This window comes from Pristis pectinata, chromosome 12 (genome assembly GCF_009764475.1).
Source record: "Pristis pectinata isolate sPriPec2 chromosome 12, sPriPec2.1.pri, whole genome shotgun sequence".
NCBI classification, from domain to species: Eukaryota; Metazoa; Chordata; class Chondrichthyes; order Rhinopristiformes; family Pristidae; genus Pristis; species Pristis pectinata.
Window position 1 is genome coordinate 10,613,407 of NC_067416.1, and position 19,756 is coordinate 10,633,162.

At 42.6% G+C, this 19,756-nt stretch overlaps 1 protein-coding gene across 2 annotated transcripts in view; it reads left to right on the top strand.

Moving 5' to 3' along the window:
- The first annotated feature begins 13,656 nt into the window (after positions 1-13,656).
- mxi1 (max interactor 1, dimerization protein) overlaps positions 13,657-19,756 on the top strand; it is a 54,237-nt gene continuing 48,137 nt past the window's right edge. For both annotated transcript variants that reach the window (XM_052027563.1, XM_052027565.1), the window contains exon 1: positions 13,657-13,927. In XM_052027563.1, coding sequence (XP_051883523.1) covers positions 13,795-13,927 — 133 coding nt within the window. In that variant the 5' untranslated portion in view covers positions 13,657-13,794. The remainder of the gene's footprint in view (positions 13,928-19,756) is intronic.

Genomic DNA, 19,756 nt, shown 5'->3' on the forward strand with positions numbered 1-19,756 from the left:
ATGCCAAGTACCATGTCTTCCAGTCCCTCAGGGCAAGCGCAATGTTAAGGACAAGTGGACCAATCCTTCTTAAAACTATAGGATAGGTGAGGCTCAGAATGGTAACTCCTTTGCCTTTGTGGCAGAAAGTTGTGAGTTCAAATCCTGGTCGAGAGTCTGAAGCACAAAAAGGCTGATGTTCCAGTGCAGTGCTAAGGGAATATTTTGATGAGAGGTTACACTGGGAGAATGAGATCACAGATCACCTGTATCAGCTTCAGTTTAAATTAGTTCAATCCATACAGTCAGGGGGTTTCCTCTTGCCTCATTAAGCATGGTGTAATAGTGCAGTTAGTAGACCTGCTGCCTCACAGCTCCAGTGACTTGGATTCAATCTTGACCTCCAGTGCTGTATCTGTAGAGTTTGCCCATTCTCCTTGTGACCAGGTGGGTTTCCTCTGGGTGCTTTGGTTCCCTCCCACATCCCAAAGATTTGTGGGTTGGTAGGTTAATTGGCGACGGTAAATTGTTCCGAGTGTGTCAGTGAGTGGTAGAGTCTGGGGGAAGTGAATGGGAATGTGGGAGAATGAAATGGGATTAATGTAGCTTTAGTGCAACTGGGTGCTTGATGGTCAGTGTGGACTCGATGGGCCGAAGGGCCTATTTCTGTGCCCTCTGACTCTATTCGAAAGTCGAATTTATCGTCATATGTACAATGAAAAACTTACTTGCAGTAGCATCATAGGCACCTTGCATCAGATACACAACATTCACTAGAAAAACATAAATTAAACATAAATTACACACAATTTTTACAAGAAATAACACAATTACAACAAAAGAAGCCCTGAAGTCCATTGTCATGCATAGTGGTCATAGTGTTGCTGTACAGAGGTGGTGATTAGGGTTGTTTAGGTTGGTTCAGGAACTGAATGGTTGAAGGGGAGTAGCTGTTCTTGAACCTGGTGGTGTGGGACTTCAGGCTTCTGTATTGGTTTATTATTGTCACTAGTACCGAGGTGCAGTGAAAAACTTGTCTTGCATACCATTCGTACAGATCAATTCATTACACAGTGCATTTGAGGTAGTACAGGGTAAAAACAATAACAGAATACAGAGTAAAGTGTCACAGCTACAGGGAAGTGCATTGCAGGTAGATGGTAAGGTGCAAGGTCAAACAAGGTAGATTGTGAGGTCAAGAGTCCATCTCATCATCTAAAGAAACCATTCAATAGTCTTATCATGGTGGGATAGAAGCTGTCCTTGAGCCTGGTGGTATGTGCCCTCAGGCTCTTGTATCTTCTGCCTGATGGGAGAGGAGAGAAGAGAGAATGACCCGGGTGGGTGGGGTCTTTGATTATGCTGGCTGCTTCACCAAGGCAGCGAGAGGTATAGACAGTGTCCAAGGAGGGGAGGCAGGTTTCCGTGATGTGCTGGGCTGTGTCCACAACTCTCTGCAGTTTCTTGCAGTCCTGGGCAGAGCAGTTGCCATACCAAGCCATGGTACATCCAGATAGGATGTTTTCTATGGTGCATCGATAAAAGTTGGTGAGTGTCAAAGGGGACTTGCCAAATTTCTGTACATCCTGCCCAATGGTAGCTGCGAGAAGATAGCATGGCCTGGATGGTGTGGATCTTTGATGATAGATGCTGCCTTCTTGAAGCAGCACCTCATGTAGATACTACGGATGGTGGGGAGGGATGTGCGCATGATGTATTGAGCCGAGTCCACTACTCTCTGCTGCTTCTTGCTATTGCTCATGGCTTTACCAACTGATCTGCTGGGGCACATTTATCATGACAATCAAAACTGCAATCAGGCATCTCTTTTTTAAACAAGTAGGTTGCAACATAATATAAAGAAGAGCGGTGTCATTCTCACCAGTACCCTGGCAAATAACTGAGTCAATATTACCACAGCAGATTATCTGGTCATTATCACACTGCTGGATGTGGAAGTCTGCTGTGTGCAAACTGGCTACTGTGTTTCTTGCAATGCAAGTGACTGGGCATAATGTGCTTTGAGGCATTGCAGGAGCTACTTTAAAAAATGCAAATCATTCTCTTTTTTGCTCGGACTGACTGAGATATGCTACTTCTAGATTGAGAAAGTATTCAGGCTCATCAACAAGTTTCACTATCGGTTGAGTATATGCAGTAGGCCAAGAAATATTGTGGTGCAAGTTACTTCTTTAAAAAAAAAGATAGTTAATTGGATTTTAATAGCAGTGGCCCCGATGGGTTGGTTAGTAAAACCATGAACAATAGAGGCAGGCTTCTGACAGTTCAGATTTAACTGATCAAAACTGATGCTGAACTGGTAAAGCTCAATATAATGTATTTTGTAACATTTTGTCTTTTATTTTGTTTCATGTACTTTGTATTTTCAATCTGGAATTAATAAAAAATATTGTAAAAGAACAGAAATGGTGAAGCTACAGTTAATCTCACTCTCCCTGTGTAAGAGATAAGAAAGTGCAGCCAATATTCTGGAACAGAAACAGAAACACTGGAAGAACTCAGCCAGTCATGCAGCAACTGTGGAAGGAGAAACTAGTCAATGTTTCGGAACTCAAAACTGGTTTCTCTTCCCACAGATGCTGCTCGACTGGCCGAGTTCTTCCAGTGTTTCTGTCTTTGTTTCAGATTCCAGCATCTGCACTTTTACTTGCTTCCAATATTCTGGCAGCTCTCCAGCAAACACTGCCCAAGACTGCACCTTGAACACATTAGCTGAGTGTACGATTGGCTCCAACAATGTTATTGCTATTGATATTCAAAATTAAATTTTCTGCTGAAAAATGCACATGATGCATGCATTTATCAGCAAGGATCGGACAGATGAGTATGGTGGTTAAGAAGGTCAGGAAGGGTAGATGCATTTCTCAGCTAATGCACAGAATATGAGAAGCGAGAATGGCTGAGCACAAGTTAGAGCTGTATGCAATGCAACTTGGGCCACGGGTAGGCTCCTGTGTGCAGATGTGGTCACTGCACAACTAGGAGGATAAGATGGTGCTGCAGATGAAGAAATTGTTGTGGACTTTGTCAGGATTGGAAAGTTACAGTCCCAGGGAAAGCCTGACCAGAATCTGAATCAGAATCAGAATCAGGTTTATTATCACTGACTTATATGGCGTGAAATTTGTTGTTTTGCAGCAGCAGTACAGTGCAAAGGCATAAACATTATAAATTAGAAAATAAATAAATAGTGCAAAAATAAGGAATAACAAGAAATTTAATTGGAGGACTAATTACCCTTTCAGAGAAGCCAGTAACTAAGGGTCACAGATTGAAGTTGATTAAAGTTGAAAGGGGCGTTTCCCACAGAGTTGTGTGAGGGTGGGGTGTCTGGAACTCACTATCTGAAGGAGTAGGAGAGGAAGAAACCCCCCCCCCCCGACACATTTAAAAGGTAGTGGGGTGAGCACTTTGAGAGACATACCCTGCAAGGCCACAGGTTTAGAAGTGGAATAACCTTAAAGAGCTTGATTGTGGTCCTGATGCAGGGTTTCGATCCGAAACATCGGCAATTCGTCCCCCCCCACAGATGCTGCTCGACCCACTGAGTTCCTCCAGCAGATTGTTTGTTGCTCCAGATTCCAGCATCTGTAGTCTCGATTTTGATCAGCAGGGGCACATATCTTGCTTGGCATACTGCACTGTGCAGTTCTGTGATTCTATGGTGATTCCATCAGATGTGAGAGACATTGGACTTGTTGTGCTGAAGGAACATTAGAAATCAAAGAAGGAATTGGTTACCTAGTCTGTTGTGCCTGCTCTACCATTCAATTAGACTATGTCTAATCTTTTACCTCAGTTTCCCTTTCCTGCACTAACCCATATCCTTTGATTCCCTTAATAAACAAAAACAAGGTACTTCATGGTCACCATTACTGATGCAAGCTTTATATCCCAATTTGTTTAATTATAATTGAACAAATTCCACAGCTACTCTGGTAGGATTTTGTCGTATGTCTCCAGATCATTAGGTTAGCCTCTGAGTTGCCTGAGCAGAAACAGAACCAATATGGAATTATACCTCTAAAGCCTAGAGCTCTCTCCCTGTTGGAGACACAAGAGACTGCAGATGCTGGAATCTGGAGCAACACACAATCTGGAGGAACTCAGCAGGTCAGACAGCATCCATGGAGGGAAATGGACAGTCAAAGTTTTGGGTGAAGATGAAGGGTCTCGACCCGAAAGGTCGACTGTCCATTTTCCTCCATAAATGCTGCCTGACTCGCTCAGTTCCTCCAGTTCCTTTGCGTGTTGCTCTCTCCCTGTTAACAGGATTGGATGTTCAAATGTAAGTTATAAGTATCTTTTGGGGACAGTGTATTGCAGCAATTTCCATATCAGCAATGGTTAAATTACAAAATAGCTGCAGGACTGAAACTTAAGAGCAGTTAAAGGAGGCAATTTCACACCACTTGAGTTTGAATTATATCAGGGCACAAAGTGAAACCTGGCTAAAGATGAGCTGAGGGTGTCTGAGCACTTTTTAAAGTGTTCCAAATTTAATTAAAGTAATGAGAATATACCTCAGCCTCAAAACATGTAAAATATATCAGAAAGAGGCTGGCTCTGTGCATGCCTGTAAATGTGACATCTTGCTTACACTATTGGGGATGGGGCTGTCATTATAATGCTCCCATATTACAACAACGGCAGCACGTCAAACAGTACTTCACTGGCTGTAAAGAATGGACTGGTTGTGCAAGTTATCAATGGACTGGTTGTGGGCAGCAAAGTTTATCCTGGGCATGTGTGGAGTAATCCATTTGGTCAGTCCAAATAAAGTAAGCAAACAGACAATCAACGATAGGGGACAGAACAGTGTAAACGATGTTGACTGACCTTACTGTGCTTGTCCACATATTCTTGAATATAAAGATAAAATAAGCCATATGGAATACTTTCCTTTTCTTGTACAAGAGCAGGGAAGACATACAGCATGCTTGCCTTTACCAGTTGGGGCATTGAGTAGTTGCTGCTGTATACAAACTTGGTTAGGCCACGTTTGGAGTTTCGTGTGCAGTTCTGGTCGCCCCATTACAGGAAGGATGCAGAAGAGGTTCACCAGGATGCTTCCTGGATTGGAGTGTATTAGCTACAAGGAAAGATTGGATAAACTTGGATTATTTTCACTGGAGCGTCAGACGCTGAGGGGTGACCTGAGAAGTGAGAGTCATAGACAGGGTAGATAGTCAGAGTGTTTTTCCCAGGATGGAAATGTCAAGTACTAGAGGACATAGCTTTAAGGTGAGAGGGGGAAAGTTTAAAGGAGATGTACGTGGCAAGTTTTTGTACACAGAGAGTGGTGGGTGCCTAGAACACACTGTCAGGGGAGGTAGTAGAAGCAGATATGATAGCAATGTTTAAGAGGCATTTAGGCAGACACATGAACAGGCAGGGAATGGAGGGATACAGACCATAGATGGGATTAGTTAGATTGGCATCATGGTCGGCACAGACATGGTGGGCCGAAGGGCCTGTTCCAGTGCTGTACTGTTCTATGTTCCTGCACAAACTGGAAAAAAAGTCAACTGTGTGACATATTGGATACCACTTCAGAAATATTGTCACAACTTTCTGTATTTACCCCCTTCCCATTTGCTTTGGGTATCCCTATTATCCTACTCAGGAGTGAGCTAATAACGACCCCATCACTGGACATTGACCACAGTTTGCTGATAAGGATTCAGTCTTTGACAAAGACGGAAATTATAACCTGGGACTGATGTAAACTGATTCACGTTTTTCCACATAACATCTGAATAAACCGAGCTGAAATGAACAATAAGCACCTGGCGATAAATAAATAACAATCTAAATTCTGTCTGATTAAAATGTACCTTAAATGTTAATGTACTTTTAAAAAACACACAGACACAGAGAAATATTCTATCACATTGTAAATTATAACCAATACGTTATATTTTGAAGTATTTCTGTAATGCAGCAGCTAATTAGTACATGGACAAGCCAACAAAATTCTAGGGAAGAGTATTAGCACTGAGTACCCCCATTCTGCTTTGGGTAGGCAGTAGGATCATTTGTTTCTTAGTTGTTGAACAGGCAGGTTTAAGTTTAACTTCCCATTCAAAAGAGAGCACCTACACTGTCCCTGATATCAACCAAGAAGATATTCTTCGGCCTTCAGTGAGGCTTGAACCCACAATCCTTCTGACATAATACATCTGATACCACCTGAGACAACCTGATACTTGGTAAAAGACAGTAATAAACACCTTAATTCCATTGTAACGATGTGCAAAATAGTCACAAGGTTTAGAACCTGTCCATAATTAAACAGTTAAATGCTCATACTTCTTTTTCTGAAATTGAAGTAGAATATTACCTTGGAACATTCTGGGAACATTTAATTTGAAGACAAATTCAGAGAAATGCTGATGACCTCCATTTCATGTTGCACTGGCTTTGATTTGCTAGAAGCATCTGCTCATTATGGAACAAAACTACAAGAATATTTTTCTTAAGTAACAGTAAGTACCTGAGAACTTTATAACTCTGTCAAACAAGTTATGAATGTAAAGGGCACTCTATAAATGAACATTTATTCTTAGTACTTTTTACATTGAAATGTGAGTTTCTAAATTTTGATTGGGACTTGAGCCCATAATTGTCTGAGTTGGAGGCATGGCTCACTGCTGCAACAACCAACAGACATAACGGAGAATTTGGTAGGTTGTCTGTGCTTTTGTCTCTTAAGTGTTCTGGATGTTGTGGTCTTGACAAGAATAACCGAGGTTATATCCTATTGCCTTCCTCAGACTATAGTGTTAAATTTCATGGAGCGTTAGCTGCGGCTCAGTTGGTAGCGCTGTTGCCTCTAAATTGAAAGGCTGTGAGTTCAAATCCCCCCTTTGAGCACAAAAATCTGGCCTGATGCTCTAATGCAGAACTGTGGGAGTGTTGCACTGTTGAAGGTGCAGTCTTTTAGCTGGGACATTAAACTAAAGCTCCTTTCGAAGAAAAAAGTCTTGGCCAGTATCAGTCTTTAAGCAATCATCATAAAAATATATTATCTGATGATTCCCACATTACTGTTGGCGTTTCCTACTTTATAACGGTGACTACATTTCAAAAGTACTTCCTTGCCTGTAAAGAACTTAGAGACATTCTGAAACTCTTCTTTTCTTTGTATAAGAATGTTGCCTGTCATAGGAAGCAGAGGAGGGAAAAGATAAAACTTTCAATAATTCACCTAATTTGAATATAATTAAAGGAAGACCAATTGAGAAAAGCCATAGGAGAGCAGGACAACACTGCAACAACTTTAGATTTCTTTCTTTTCCACTAACCCCTGTGTCCTCTCCAAACCACCAATAAAAGTGCTAATGGTTACACCACTCATGCAAATACTGATCATTTGATTGAAGTCCGCACACACGTTGTAAATGCGCGAATTGTATCCAGTTTGTGACACTGTCTCTTCCATTGTTGCAGGGTAAATACTTGCACATATCTCACATTGCTGTCCAGACTGACATCTACCAACTCTGTCTATGGTAATATATTGTTGGTTAGGACTTAAATGCACAGGGACCCGATCAGGGCATTTGCTGGTGATGCCAACATGGGCAGTGTTGTTGATTGTGAAGAAGAAAGGGCTAGCCTGTGAGAAGAGATCAATGGGCCGAATGGTGGGCACAATGCAATCTGGATAAATGGGGAAGGGGGGAAGCATTTGGAGAGGAAAAATAAAACAAGGGAATACACAATAAATGGTAGGATACCAAGAAGTGCAGGAGAACAGAGAAATATTGGAGTACAGTCCACAGATCCCTGAAGATGGTACAGCAGGTAGATATGGTGGTTAAGAATGCACACAGAATCCTTGCCTTTATTGGTTGAGGCACAGAATACAACAACATGGAAGTTGTGCTAGAACACTATAAGACAGTAGTCAGACCACAAGCAGAGAACTGCATACAGTGCTTACCACACTGCAGGAATGATGTGATAGCATTAGAGAGAGTGCAGAAGAGATTCACCAGGAGGTTCCTAGGACTGGAGAATTACAGTCATGTGGAATGACAGTCTGGGCCGTGTTTCTGTTCTTTGGAACAAAGGGGACTTATAGTTGAGATCTATAAAATAATGAGGCCTTGACAGTATGAACAACAATAACCAGTTTCCCTTAACAGAAAGGACAAACATAAGGGGGTATGGAATTATGTTAATTATTGGAATTAGAAGGACGCTGAGGAAATGTTTGATTCACTCAATGAGTAGCAGGCTTGGAACTCATTGCCTGAAAGGGTGATGGAGGCAGAAATCCTTGCCATACTTTTAAACTACCTGTATGGGCACTCAAAGGGTCACATCCTACAAGGTAATGGACCAAGAACTGGGATGTAGGATTAAACCAGATTACATCTTGGTTAGCATGAACACACTGGGCCTTGTCTGTGCTCTACATGTCTTTCATTCCATGAACCAAGCAACCCCCTATCCAAAGTGATCCCACTCTCACCGTCTTCTATCCCATATTCAGTCCCTCACAAGGACCCCTTCATTATTGATATGGAGGACCCTTGCCCCTCTGCTACTGAAACCACTTATACATACCTCAGTCAGCTAGAGACAATTTTACTCATGTCTCCTTGCCCAGCTTCATTTCCCACAGACTTCAGTTAACCGAAGATTAGATGAACCTTGGCCTTCTTCTTCCCAGTAAGTAGCTATCGTCCATCCATCCTGCTCCCCCTTGGCCTCACCTCATCTCAGTTGAATCAACATCAGACTTCTTGTACTCATTTTCAAATCCCTCAAATCCCACTCATTTTAGAAAGTCAAAGCTATCATTGGAGCATCTGTGGAGAAAAACAGACGGTTAACGTTTCGGGTCAGGACCTTTCTTCCAGTCCTGAAGAAGGGTCCTGACCTGAAATGCTGACCATCTGTTTTTCTCCACGGATGCTGCCTGGCCTGCTGAGTTCCTCCAGCATCATCGTGTTTTTCATCTAGATTCCAGCATCTGCAGTCCTTTGTTCTCAAAGCTACAATCCTGTGGATGAGCCACCAAGATACTATCTGCTTTCAAGAGGACATAAAAGAAATCAGGTTGCTATGTGAAAAACAGAGACTTCTCTTGGTATCCCAGCTGACATCTGGCCCTCAAACAATGCTGACAGAAATAAAATACTTAGCCACTTACTTCACTGCTGTGGAGGAGGCCTTACTGTATGTAGATTTTCTGCAGGATTTCCGCCGGGTGCTCTAGTTTCCTCCCACATCCCAAAGATGTGTGGGTTGGTTGGTTAATTGGCCACTATAAATTGCCCCATGTGTGTGTGTGTGTGGTAGAATCATGATGAGAATGTGGGGAGAATAAAAAAATGGGATTTGTGTAGGATTAGTGTAGATGAGTGGTTGATGGTCGGCTTGGACTTGGTGGGCTGAAGGCCAAATTGCTGAAGGTCTCCATGACTATATTCCCTGAAGAATGGCATTGATTACGTTCAAAAGAAATGTATTGATGATGAAGGGCTTTGGGATATGTTGAGATCTTGAAAGGCACTCTGCAACTTCCTGCTTTACTTTGTGTCTACAAATGCCGAATATCAGAGGGTGATGAGACTGTAGACTTCACAAACATTAAATGGTGCACAGTGTTACAAAGCAAATGAGTAGCAAAGTACTTTTATAATTGTAATTTTAAGCTTGATACTATTTCTTTATAATGGCATTATTTTATACAAAAATCCTTCTGTGCATTTGTAGTATAGAATTTTAGTGATAAGTTCTATGTAACTAGAATAGCAAATATATTTCTTAGTCAGACTGGTGACAGTTAACTGATGATATAAAGTTTTGGAGGGTATCCAGTGCATTTTAGCCAATACAAGTTGAGGAAAAATATATTTATAACTTGATGTGTATGTAGTAAAATGTTCCAAGGCATTTTCAGACAAACAATTGACAGAATCATTAAAAAAGAGGAGGAGGCATTTATTTCCTGCTGTTCTTGTTTTAACCTTGAAATGACCTAGGAGATAGCTCAGATGATAGTTAGAGGAAGAGAGAAGTTATCAGTCTAGTGGAGCTTCCAGTTACTAAAATAATCAGCTTCTAATTGGTCTTGGGTGCACAATTTAACTGTAGGGACTATCTGGTCAGTGACCTGAAAAAGACAGTGTAGTTAGCAGCAAAATGCTACCAGGCATGAGACTAACTGTGTCTGGTGCCAAGAGAAATCTGCTGTACATTAATGTTAAGAGAAGTCAGTGCAAATGTGGGCCCAGTTCTTTCACAACACCAACCACCTTGCCTCTCTTTCCCATCAATTCTCACAAACAGTCATTTCTGTTAATCTAAACAAAGATTCAGGTTCATAACACCAGGACTCCAGCAAGGAAAAGAATAATTTGAAAGAACACTAGATAAATCATGATGGATGGATTAAACAATGCCAGGCTTTAAAAGGCCATGCATTGCACCACACACATATATCCTTATCAATCTGAATAAAGGCATACTTTTTTGTCATTTTGGGGTTCTAGATTTCATTTCTTCTAACTTGTTTAGTTGCATAAACCTAACCAATCAACTGGCTACAACAACAATAACGTGCATTCGCATAGCAACCTACAAAGTAAAAAGGTGGTGTAGAGAAACATAAGGAAGCCACAGATACTCTTAGGTACCACTCGTATCAGTTGGCTGTACCCTGGCCTCTGAGTCAGAAGGTGACAATATTTATTTTGCCAGCTACAGTTTTGTTCATGAGGAGAACAAAATAAACCATCCATCGATGTCCCAGTTCCAACAACTGCTGAAGTCAGAGCTGCTGCTTCACAGCTCCAGCAACTCTGGTTCAATCCCGACGTACGGTGCTGTCCGTGTGGAGTTTGCATGAACTCCCTGTGAACATGTGGCTTTCCTCCAGGTGCTCCAGTTCCCTCCCACATCCCAAAGACGTGTGGGTTTGTAGGTTAACTGGCCGCCGTGAATTCCCCCTAGTGTGTGGGTAAGTTGTAGATTCTCGATGGGAAAAAAAATTGGGTTGGTGTCGAATTGGTGTAAATGAGTGCTTGATGGTCTTGTTAAACTTTGAGTCATTTTGCAGTATGCTGTTCTTTATTCAATATCACCTACCCCTCCTACTAATTGAGTGTACATCACACTCTCCCTCACTCCGGTCAAGTACATATCACGCCTCCACTCCCCTCCCCTTTATCAGATCATCCCACCCATACACTTTGGCTAATGACACATCATTCTTCCAGCTCCCTCTTGTCAAGTAATATTGTCCCCTTCCCCCTGATTAGTCAATATCCATTGTGCCTCTAATTTTCTTTTACATCCTATCAGGAATATCCAGCCTCTGTGTGGGCTCTCTGTAGATGATTGTGGGAGCAAAACTATACCTCCTCTGTGTGAGAGTCATACAGCACAGAAACAGGCCCTTCAGCCTACTGACTCCATGCCCACTATCAACAACTCATTTGCCACTACTCCCACATTAATCTATTTTTTTTATTCTCCCCACATTCTCAACAACTTCCCCCAGATTCTACCACCCACCTACAAGCTTGCAGCAATTTACAGTGGATAAATCATAAAGTCAAAGTCGAGTTTATTGTCATATGCACAAGTACATGTGTGCACAGGTGCAATGAGAAACTTGCTTGCAGCAGCATCACAGGCACAACCGTCACAAGAAAAACATAAATTAAACATAAATTATACCCAATTTTTACAAAAAAAGAACACAATTAGAACAAAAAAAACACAAAGTCCATTTTAGTGCAAAGTGATCAAAGTGGTCATAGTGTTGTACTGATTAGGGTTGTGCCGGTTGGTTCAAGGACCGAATGGTTGAAGGGAAGTAGCTGTTCTTGAACCTGGTGGCGTGGGACTTCAGGCTTCTGTACCTCCTGCCTGATGGTAGCTGTGAGAAGATGGCCTGGCCCGGATGGTGGGGATCTTTGATGATGGATATTGCCTTCTTGAGGCAGTGCCTCCTGTAGGTACTACCGATGGTGGGGAAGGATGTGCCCGTGATGTATTGGGCTGAGTCCACTACTCTCTGCAGCATCTGAGATTCCTGCACATTCAAATAGTCATACCAGACCGTGATACAACCAGTCAGGATACGCTCACCTACCATTACATGTGTTTGGGATGTGACGAGGAATGGGAGCACCTGGAGGAAACAGTCACAGGGATTCCACACCAGCTGCACCGGAGGTCAGGATTGAACTTGGGACTCTGGTGCTGAGAGGCATCGGATCTACCAGCTACACCATTGTGCTGCCCAAATAATGGCGGATCCATTCACAGCGACAGTGTGATGAGCCACATGGGAATATTTCTATTATTCAGTCATTTTATTGCACCTGTGCATACATGTACTTGTGCGTATGACAATAAACTCGACCTTGACTTTGTGAATTGTCCATCAGCAATTATTGTTCATCTGTAAATGTCTGAATGGAAGCCATTGTAAGTGGATCTGGCCAGAATAATCAAGGTAGCAGATTCCTTCTCTCTGAAGTACATTTGTGAAGCAAATAGATTTTTACAATAACCCAGTAGTTTCACACTACCTTTTATTCCAGATTTATTTAATTACTTGCATTCAAATTCCCCAGAGGCCACAGCAGGACTTGAACTCACTTGTCCGTTAAGTTCCCAGTCCAATAACTTGTGCTACTGCACCAGTTAAAATAGAAACCTGCAGGCTTACCAGCGAGGAAGGATGGGGAAGAGACGGGATAATTACATGGTATAGTTAGTGAAGAGTCAGAATTCCTACAACATACAGCAAATGTCATAGAGTCATAGAGTTGTACAGCAGGGAAGCAGGCCCTTCGGCCCAACTCGTCCATGCCAACCAAGGTGCCTTCCTGAGCTGGTCCCATTTGCCCCATGTCCCTCTAAACCTTTCCTTTCAAAGTCCCTGGCTAAATGTCTTTTAAACGTTGTAATTGTACCCAGCTCTACCACTTCCTCTGGCAGCTTGTTCCACATACCCACCACCCTCTTGTGTGAAAAAGTTGCCCCCTCGCCCTAAATCTGTGCCCTCGAGTTTTAAACTCCCCTACCCTGGAAAATAAAGACCGTGACCATTCACTCTACCTATGCCTCTGGTAATTTTCACCCCTCACACCCCAGGGGGAAAAATCCCAGCCTATCCAGTCTCTCAAGCCCTCTTGTCCCGGTAACATGCTTGTGAATCTTTTCTGTACCCCCTCAAGCATATTGACACCCTTCCAAAAGCTAAACAATGTGTTTACACTGACTGTTAATAGTCCGCATGAATTAAATTCTGATCCTGAATTATATTTTACCGAGGCGAGAAAGTGACGGTCGTAAATCCGCCTACAACTTATTTAAATAGAGTGTACTCTAAATTCGAAGAAAAAAAATTAAAGTATTGATTCTTGTTTTAAGGATTAAAATCTCTGTGGGTGAGCTGCAGCTTCAGGGAAAATGGGAGTGAGTTAACGCTCCACTCAACTCAGCCAGTGACTGGGATCCATTTAATGCTGTCTGGCTTTATACACAGGCGTTTAAACGACACGGAGTGGCGCGCCGGGCTCTAAGTTCCCCCCCGCAGGAATAAAGGGAAGCGCGTCTGTAGGGTCGGATCAGGCGCTGTGACCCGCAGGAATGCTGAATAACTCTATTCATTGTCGGCATCAGACGCAGACAGGCTGAACCTGGCATGGGAGAGAGGATGGGAAAACGCAGAAGGCCCAGGAAAGACGTGTAATTGCCTGTCACTTACCTGCGTCAGTATGTTCAGCGCCTGTGTAACCCGGTTTAGCTCTTGCAACAATGTCGCGGTTCTCTCCCGCCAGCATACTTAACCCAGCAGAGCCGGTGTATCCGATCGACACTTTCCTGCAGAACGTTCAAATCCTTCTGATGGCCGCCAGTCACATAGAGAGGACCGAGCAGACAAACAAGAGTAAGTGCGGGGCAATCCCTGACTGTCTGAAATGGACGTAGACATAGACACGCGTTAGTTTCAATGAACAACATCCATTGCTGCCTGTACTTGTGGATGTGGCTGGACTGGGAACACACAAAAGTAACTGAAGCCCGCTATTTTGTCACCGGCTGCAACCGGAAAGTTTCTGTACGATTAATATGTGATACTGTATCCACTGAACAGGTGTTCCACAGGGGTATAAATTAAATTTATTTTAGAAAGTGTTAGGGGAATATTACGTTGCGCTGTGTTCTGGAATATAGTTTTTTTTAATGGGATTAAACACAGTTTAAATTGATGCTGGGAGATACACAGGCTATTTTACAGACCTGTATAAGGTGACAATATTTGAAGATGTGCGTTTAAAATGAATGTAAATGCAGAAAATAAGCCGAAGCAACGAATCAGAGATTGTGTCCTGTCCGGTTACTTTTAACCCTCGAATAATGAGAGATTCCGAAATTAGTCGCGGTGTTTAATTAGTGTAATGATAATTTTTACAGAGGAGTTAAAAGAGGACTGTAGGTCGGTTTGAATCCAACGAGTAATCTAACGCCCCACTCTCTTTAATCTCTCTGATGTGTACGAAGACGATGAGATAAACGTTAAACCTTCTGTCCCATATTCCCCCAGACAATTCCATGTATAATTAACCAACTTGGATGAGCACACTATAAAAAAGCAGCTTCGCAACTCAAGGGACTTAATAATAAAGTTACTAGGATTCCTTCGATGCTGTTTTGTTTTAAAGGTTCGTTACGATGAGGTGTCTGTGATGACAGGTGTCTTTTCTCGGTGCAACAATTCATTAATACTTCGCCGCCACGTGTTTTGGAAGCACGGTCAAGTGATACAGAGTATGGTGTAGTCTGCACCAGATATCGAGGACTCTCTCCACTCCCGAGTAACAATGCAGCGTAAACAATCCCATTTATCTGCATTCTGCACCCGAGTTCCTTTAATGTTTTTCTCTCTGAATGGGACATAATGTTTCAGTAAAATGTCACGATGACAACAAGCCAAAACAATAACGCTTTTTGCCTTTGGCACCGTCTCGATATGATGCCCGCAGGGACATCTTTGTCCAAAAGTGCTTACTGCCCCTGGTTACCGATGAACACAAAATTTAATTAAAACAGACCCCGGACGGTTACTAACAGGGAGAGATTCTCTCAATACAGTCAATTCCCGGTAGGGGAAAGACTGTGTTGAAGCAAAGGTTGCCAGATGTATTGGGGGAGAAGGGGTGGTTGTTCAGAGTTAAGATTCAGTCATGGGTATAAATACTGTATTTGGGCTCCGCTTTACTAAGGAGCCTTTATTTTGCATTATCATTTTCAAAATGATTATACTGTATTTTGCACGATTATAAATTGTTCAATTATTAGCAAGTTAAAACAATATTTTTCTGCATCTGAGAAGATTGCTGTAGTTAAAATTATTCTAATATGTTAATGTAATTTATTTACAAAAATACTATTGATTTTGCCAGAATTCAAGTAAATGAAGTAAAACTTCATTTGAATGAAGTAAATACAGTAAAACTTTCAGCAAATGAATTTGTTCTTACAAATGTTGTTTCAGTCTCAAACTTTCACCCACAACCCGCTAGTCTATACACATCACTGTCCGTGACCTCAGAGGACTAGCTCTTAAAGGTTTGGTAGTTTGAAAGACTTCAGTTTTGTGATATTCTGGAGATTAGCAGCAGGCCAGATTGAAGTGGTTTTGGTGGTGTTTGTTCTAGCTACTTAACAGCTTGAATGAGAGTTGTCCAAACCCAATGCTGGTTTGTTACATTCAACCTAAAGATGTCTTTATTCCCACAAGTTTATAAATCCAGGGTATGGAGATATTCAACCTTCACTGTAAAAAAAAAGCAACTCTGTAGGGCATAACTGTTATACATCTCTAGCAACCTCTTCACCACATTCTCTTGAACTTTGGTGCTGTCTATCACAGTGACTCATAGTACTACCTGGGGGGTGTGTTGTACATCATAAGTTTAGTAGAGGTGTGAGGTGGGTTTTTATTTCACAGTCATTAGACCTACATTGTTTAAATTCAGGGTTAAGACTAGGATTCCAGATGGAAGCATAGTGAATTTTATCCATTATGTTGGTGAAGCAAATGTATAATACACTAAGTATATTAAATGCTGGAACTCTGAAATAAAAGCAGAAAATGCTGCAGTTATTGGTATTGGTTTATTATTGTCCCTTGTACTGAGGTACAGTGGAAAAACTTGTCTTGCATACCGATTGTACAGGTGAATTCATTACACAGTGCAGTTACATTGAGTTAGTACAGAGTCCATTGACGTAGTACAGGTAAAAACAATAACAGTACAGGGTAAAGTGTCACAGCTACAGAGAAAGTGCAGTGCAATAAGGTGCAAGGTCACAACAAGGTAGATTGTGAGGTCAGAGTCCATCTTATTGTATAAGGGAACCGTCTTATCACAGTGGGGTAGAAGCTGTCCTTAAGTCTGGTGGTACGTGCCCTCAGGCTCCTGTATCTTCTACCCGATGGAAGAGGAGAGAAGAGAGAATGACCCGGGTGGGTGGGGTCTATGATTATACTCAGCAGATACAGTGGTGCATCCAGTAGAGCTACTGCCACACAGCTCCAGCGATCCCGGTTCGATTCTGACCTCCGGTGCTGTCTGTGTGGAGTTTGCATGTTCTCACTCTGACCACATAGGCTTTCCCCGGGTGCTCTGGTTTCCTCCCACATTCCAAAGACGTGTGGGTTGGTAGGTTAATTGGCTGCCGTAAATTGCTTGTAGTGTGTAGGTGAGAGGTAGAATCTGGGGCGAGATGAGGAGGGTTGTTGTTGATGGCAATGTTGAGAGGTTAAATGGGGCTAGTGTAAATGGATGCCTGGTGGACCCAGTAGGCCAAAAATCCTGTTTCCGTGCTCTATTCTGTGGCTCTAGTCAGGTGGCACCAGTTATTAATGGTCATAGGCTCTGGATTTCTCAATTATGTACAATATATTAAAAAAGCATTGGTGACGATTGATAAATGGGAGTGCACCAGCTGGCAGATGCAAAAATCGCCCAGCTATTTGAAGGGCAAAAGGAGCTGATCTGGACTATATGGAAAAGAGTCCGGGTGAGCAGTCTTAGAATCTGGGCCTTCAAGTAGGTGTAATTGGCTGAGCCACAGAGTGGTGAGGTGGCAGTTATGACCCACTTTGTTTTTCTTTTACTTCCTTGATTCTCCTCCCCTCTTAAATTGAGACTTGAAAGAGGATGACATCATTACACCTATTAGCTCATATCCACATGTAGGTAGTTATTTTAAACATTCATCCATGCAATGTGGCTGTTGCTGGAAAGGCCAGCACTTTTTTGCCGATCCCATCCCTGGAGAAGGTGGTGGTGAACCACCTTCTCGCATTGCTGCAGTCCTTCTGATGAAGGTTCTCCCACTGTGCTGTTGACCAGGGAGTTCCAGGATTTAGACCCATTGACCGGTTTTACCGGGACACCTTGAGGTCAAGGGCTATTGCTCTCACCTCACCTTCAGAATTCAGCTCTGGTGATGATTGAGGGTAAACTGATTGGGTGGCAATTAGCTGGATTTGTCCTGCCCTTCTCACAGGTGCTGGCAGTCATGCATTTCCTTATCCAAGTAACCATTGCTCGTTTGGTGAGAATGGGAGGAGAATGCTTAACTAGGAAATGTACTGCAAACACAGCTGCACTTATGTCCTGATGAAGGGACTGTTTATTTCCCTCCATAGATACTGCCTGACCTGCTGAGTTCCTCCAGCATTTTGTGTGTGTTGTATTCATAAGGTGGGGATGTTCACAAAGCCTTCTCCCCTTGGCTGTTTACAAATCATACAGAGCCTGATCCTATTGAGGCAGGCATGGTAGTGTAGCAGTTAGAGTGATGCTATCACAGCTCCAGTGACCCGGGTTCAAATCCCGCCGCTGTCTGTAAGGAATTTGTATCTTCTCCCCCCGTGTCTGCATGGTTTTCCTCCGGGTGCTCCGGTTTCCTCCCACATTCCAAAGAGGTACGGGTTAGGAAGTTGTGGGCATGCTATATTGGCGCTGGAAGCGTGGCGACACTTGCCGGCTGCCCCCCCAGAACACTCTACGCAAAAGATGCATTTCACTGTGTGTTTCGACATACATGTGACTAATAAAGATTCTTATCTTATATAAGTTATGAATTTACCAGAGGAAAAAGCAAACTGCTGGAGGAACTCAGTGGGTCAGGCAGCATCTGTGGAGGCATTCCTGATGCAGATTCTTGACCCAAATAACGACTATCACTTTGCCTCCGTAGATGGAGCCTGACCCTTTGAGTTCCTCCTGTGATTTGTATTTTGCTTTAGTTTACAGCATGTGCAGTCTCTTGTGTCTCCATGAACTTACCAGAACTGGTAATTCAGTGGCCTGAACTACTTATCCAGAGATGTGAGTTCAAAACCCACCCAGGGAATTTAAATTCAGGTGATTGAATCAATCACAACCAAAAAAACCAGTATCAGTAACTGTGACACAAGACTGCAGATGCTGTCTGGAGCAACACACAAAATGCTGGAGGGACTCAGCAGGTCAGGCAGCATCTATGGAGGGAAATGAACAGTCCTGATGAAGGGTCTCAGCCCGAAATGTCGACTGTTCATTTTCCCTCCATAGATGTTGCCTGACCTGCTGAGTCCCTCCAGCATTTTGTGGGCGTAGTATCAGTAATTGTGTCCATGAAAACTGGTTATAGTGGTGATGAAACTCGGGAATTATCTTTAAAAAAACAACATCCATCAGAGTGAAGTCTGCCATTCTGGTATGTGGGGATTAGGTAGCAATGTGGATGATACATAGGGTAAGCAATGATTTTATCGAATGCTCAACAGGCTCTCCAGGTTGCATGGTCTAATGTTCTATTGTTACCTAGTCTAGCCTAAATGACTCCATATCCTCAGCAAAATGACTCGCTCTTAATTTATGTCAAACTGATACCAAGAAAACCTGACAGATCACTTTAAACTGACTTAATTGAAGGGACCTGTTTAAATTGATGGGGCAATCTAACAGACATGTCAAGCAACACCCTAAGATAGTTGTACTTCACAAAATCATACCTCGCAGTGAAAGTCCATCGTCCCAGACTCCCTGCGTCTTCACACCAACACAATAGTGGCGCATGGTTGGAAAGGAGTGATCCTGGGAGTCTTTAGCATTGACTACAAACTCCATTAGGGTTCAGACATCAGGTCAGGAACACATGCTGTTGATTTCCATTCCTGCAGTGATAAGTCCGTATTCCTCCGCGTTGAACACCATTTGAAAGAGGGTGGCAAGGACACAGTACGCACTCTGGGTTGAGAGCTTCAGTGTCCATTCACCAACAGAATATGGGGCCAAGTCCTGAAGGTCAGAGCTACGGCATTGGACTGATGGACTCAGTAGAAAGGAAAAACCTGTTTGGCCTTATCCTTACTAATCTATATGTTGCAAATGCATCCATCCATGACAACATAGATTTTATATCTGCACTGAGGATTTCTTCCTTCATGTTGTATGGCACTGCCATAATGATATGTGAGATAGAACAGACAGAGGACAAAACTGGGAATTGTGAAGCACTGTGATACAACACTGAACTATATGTGAAAGCAGCCTAGAATAGACAGAGCATTCTGCCTCAAAACCAATATCAATGTCCCTGCAATTCTGGGACATTGATATAAATGTTGATGTACAATTAACTAATGGGAGGAGGAGGCTCCATAAATATCTCCAATCAAATGATGGTGGTGCCCAGTTTGTGGAGGGTTTATAAG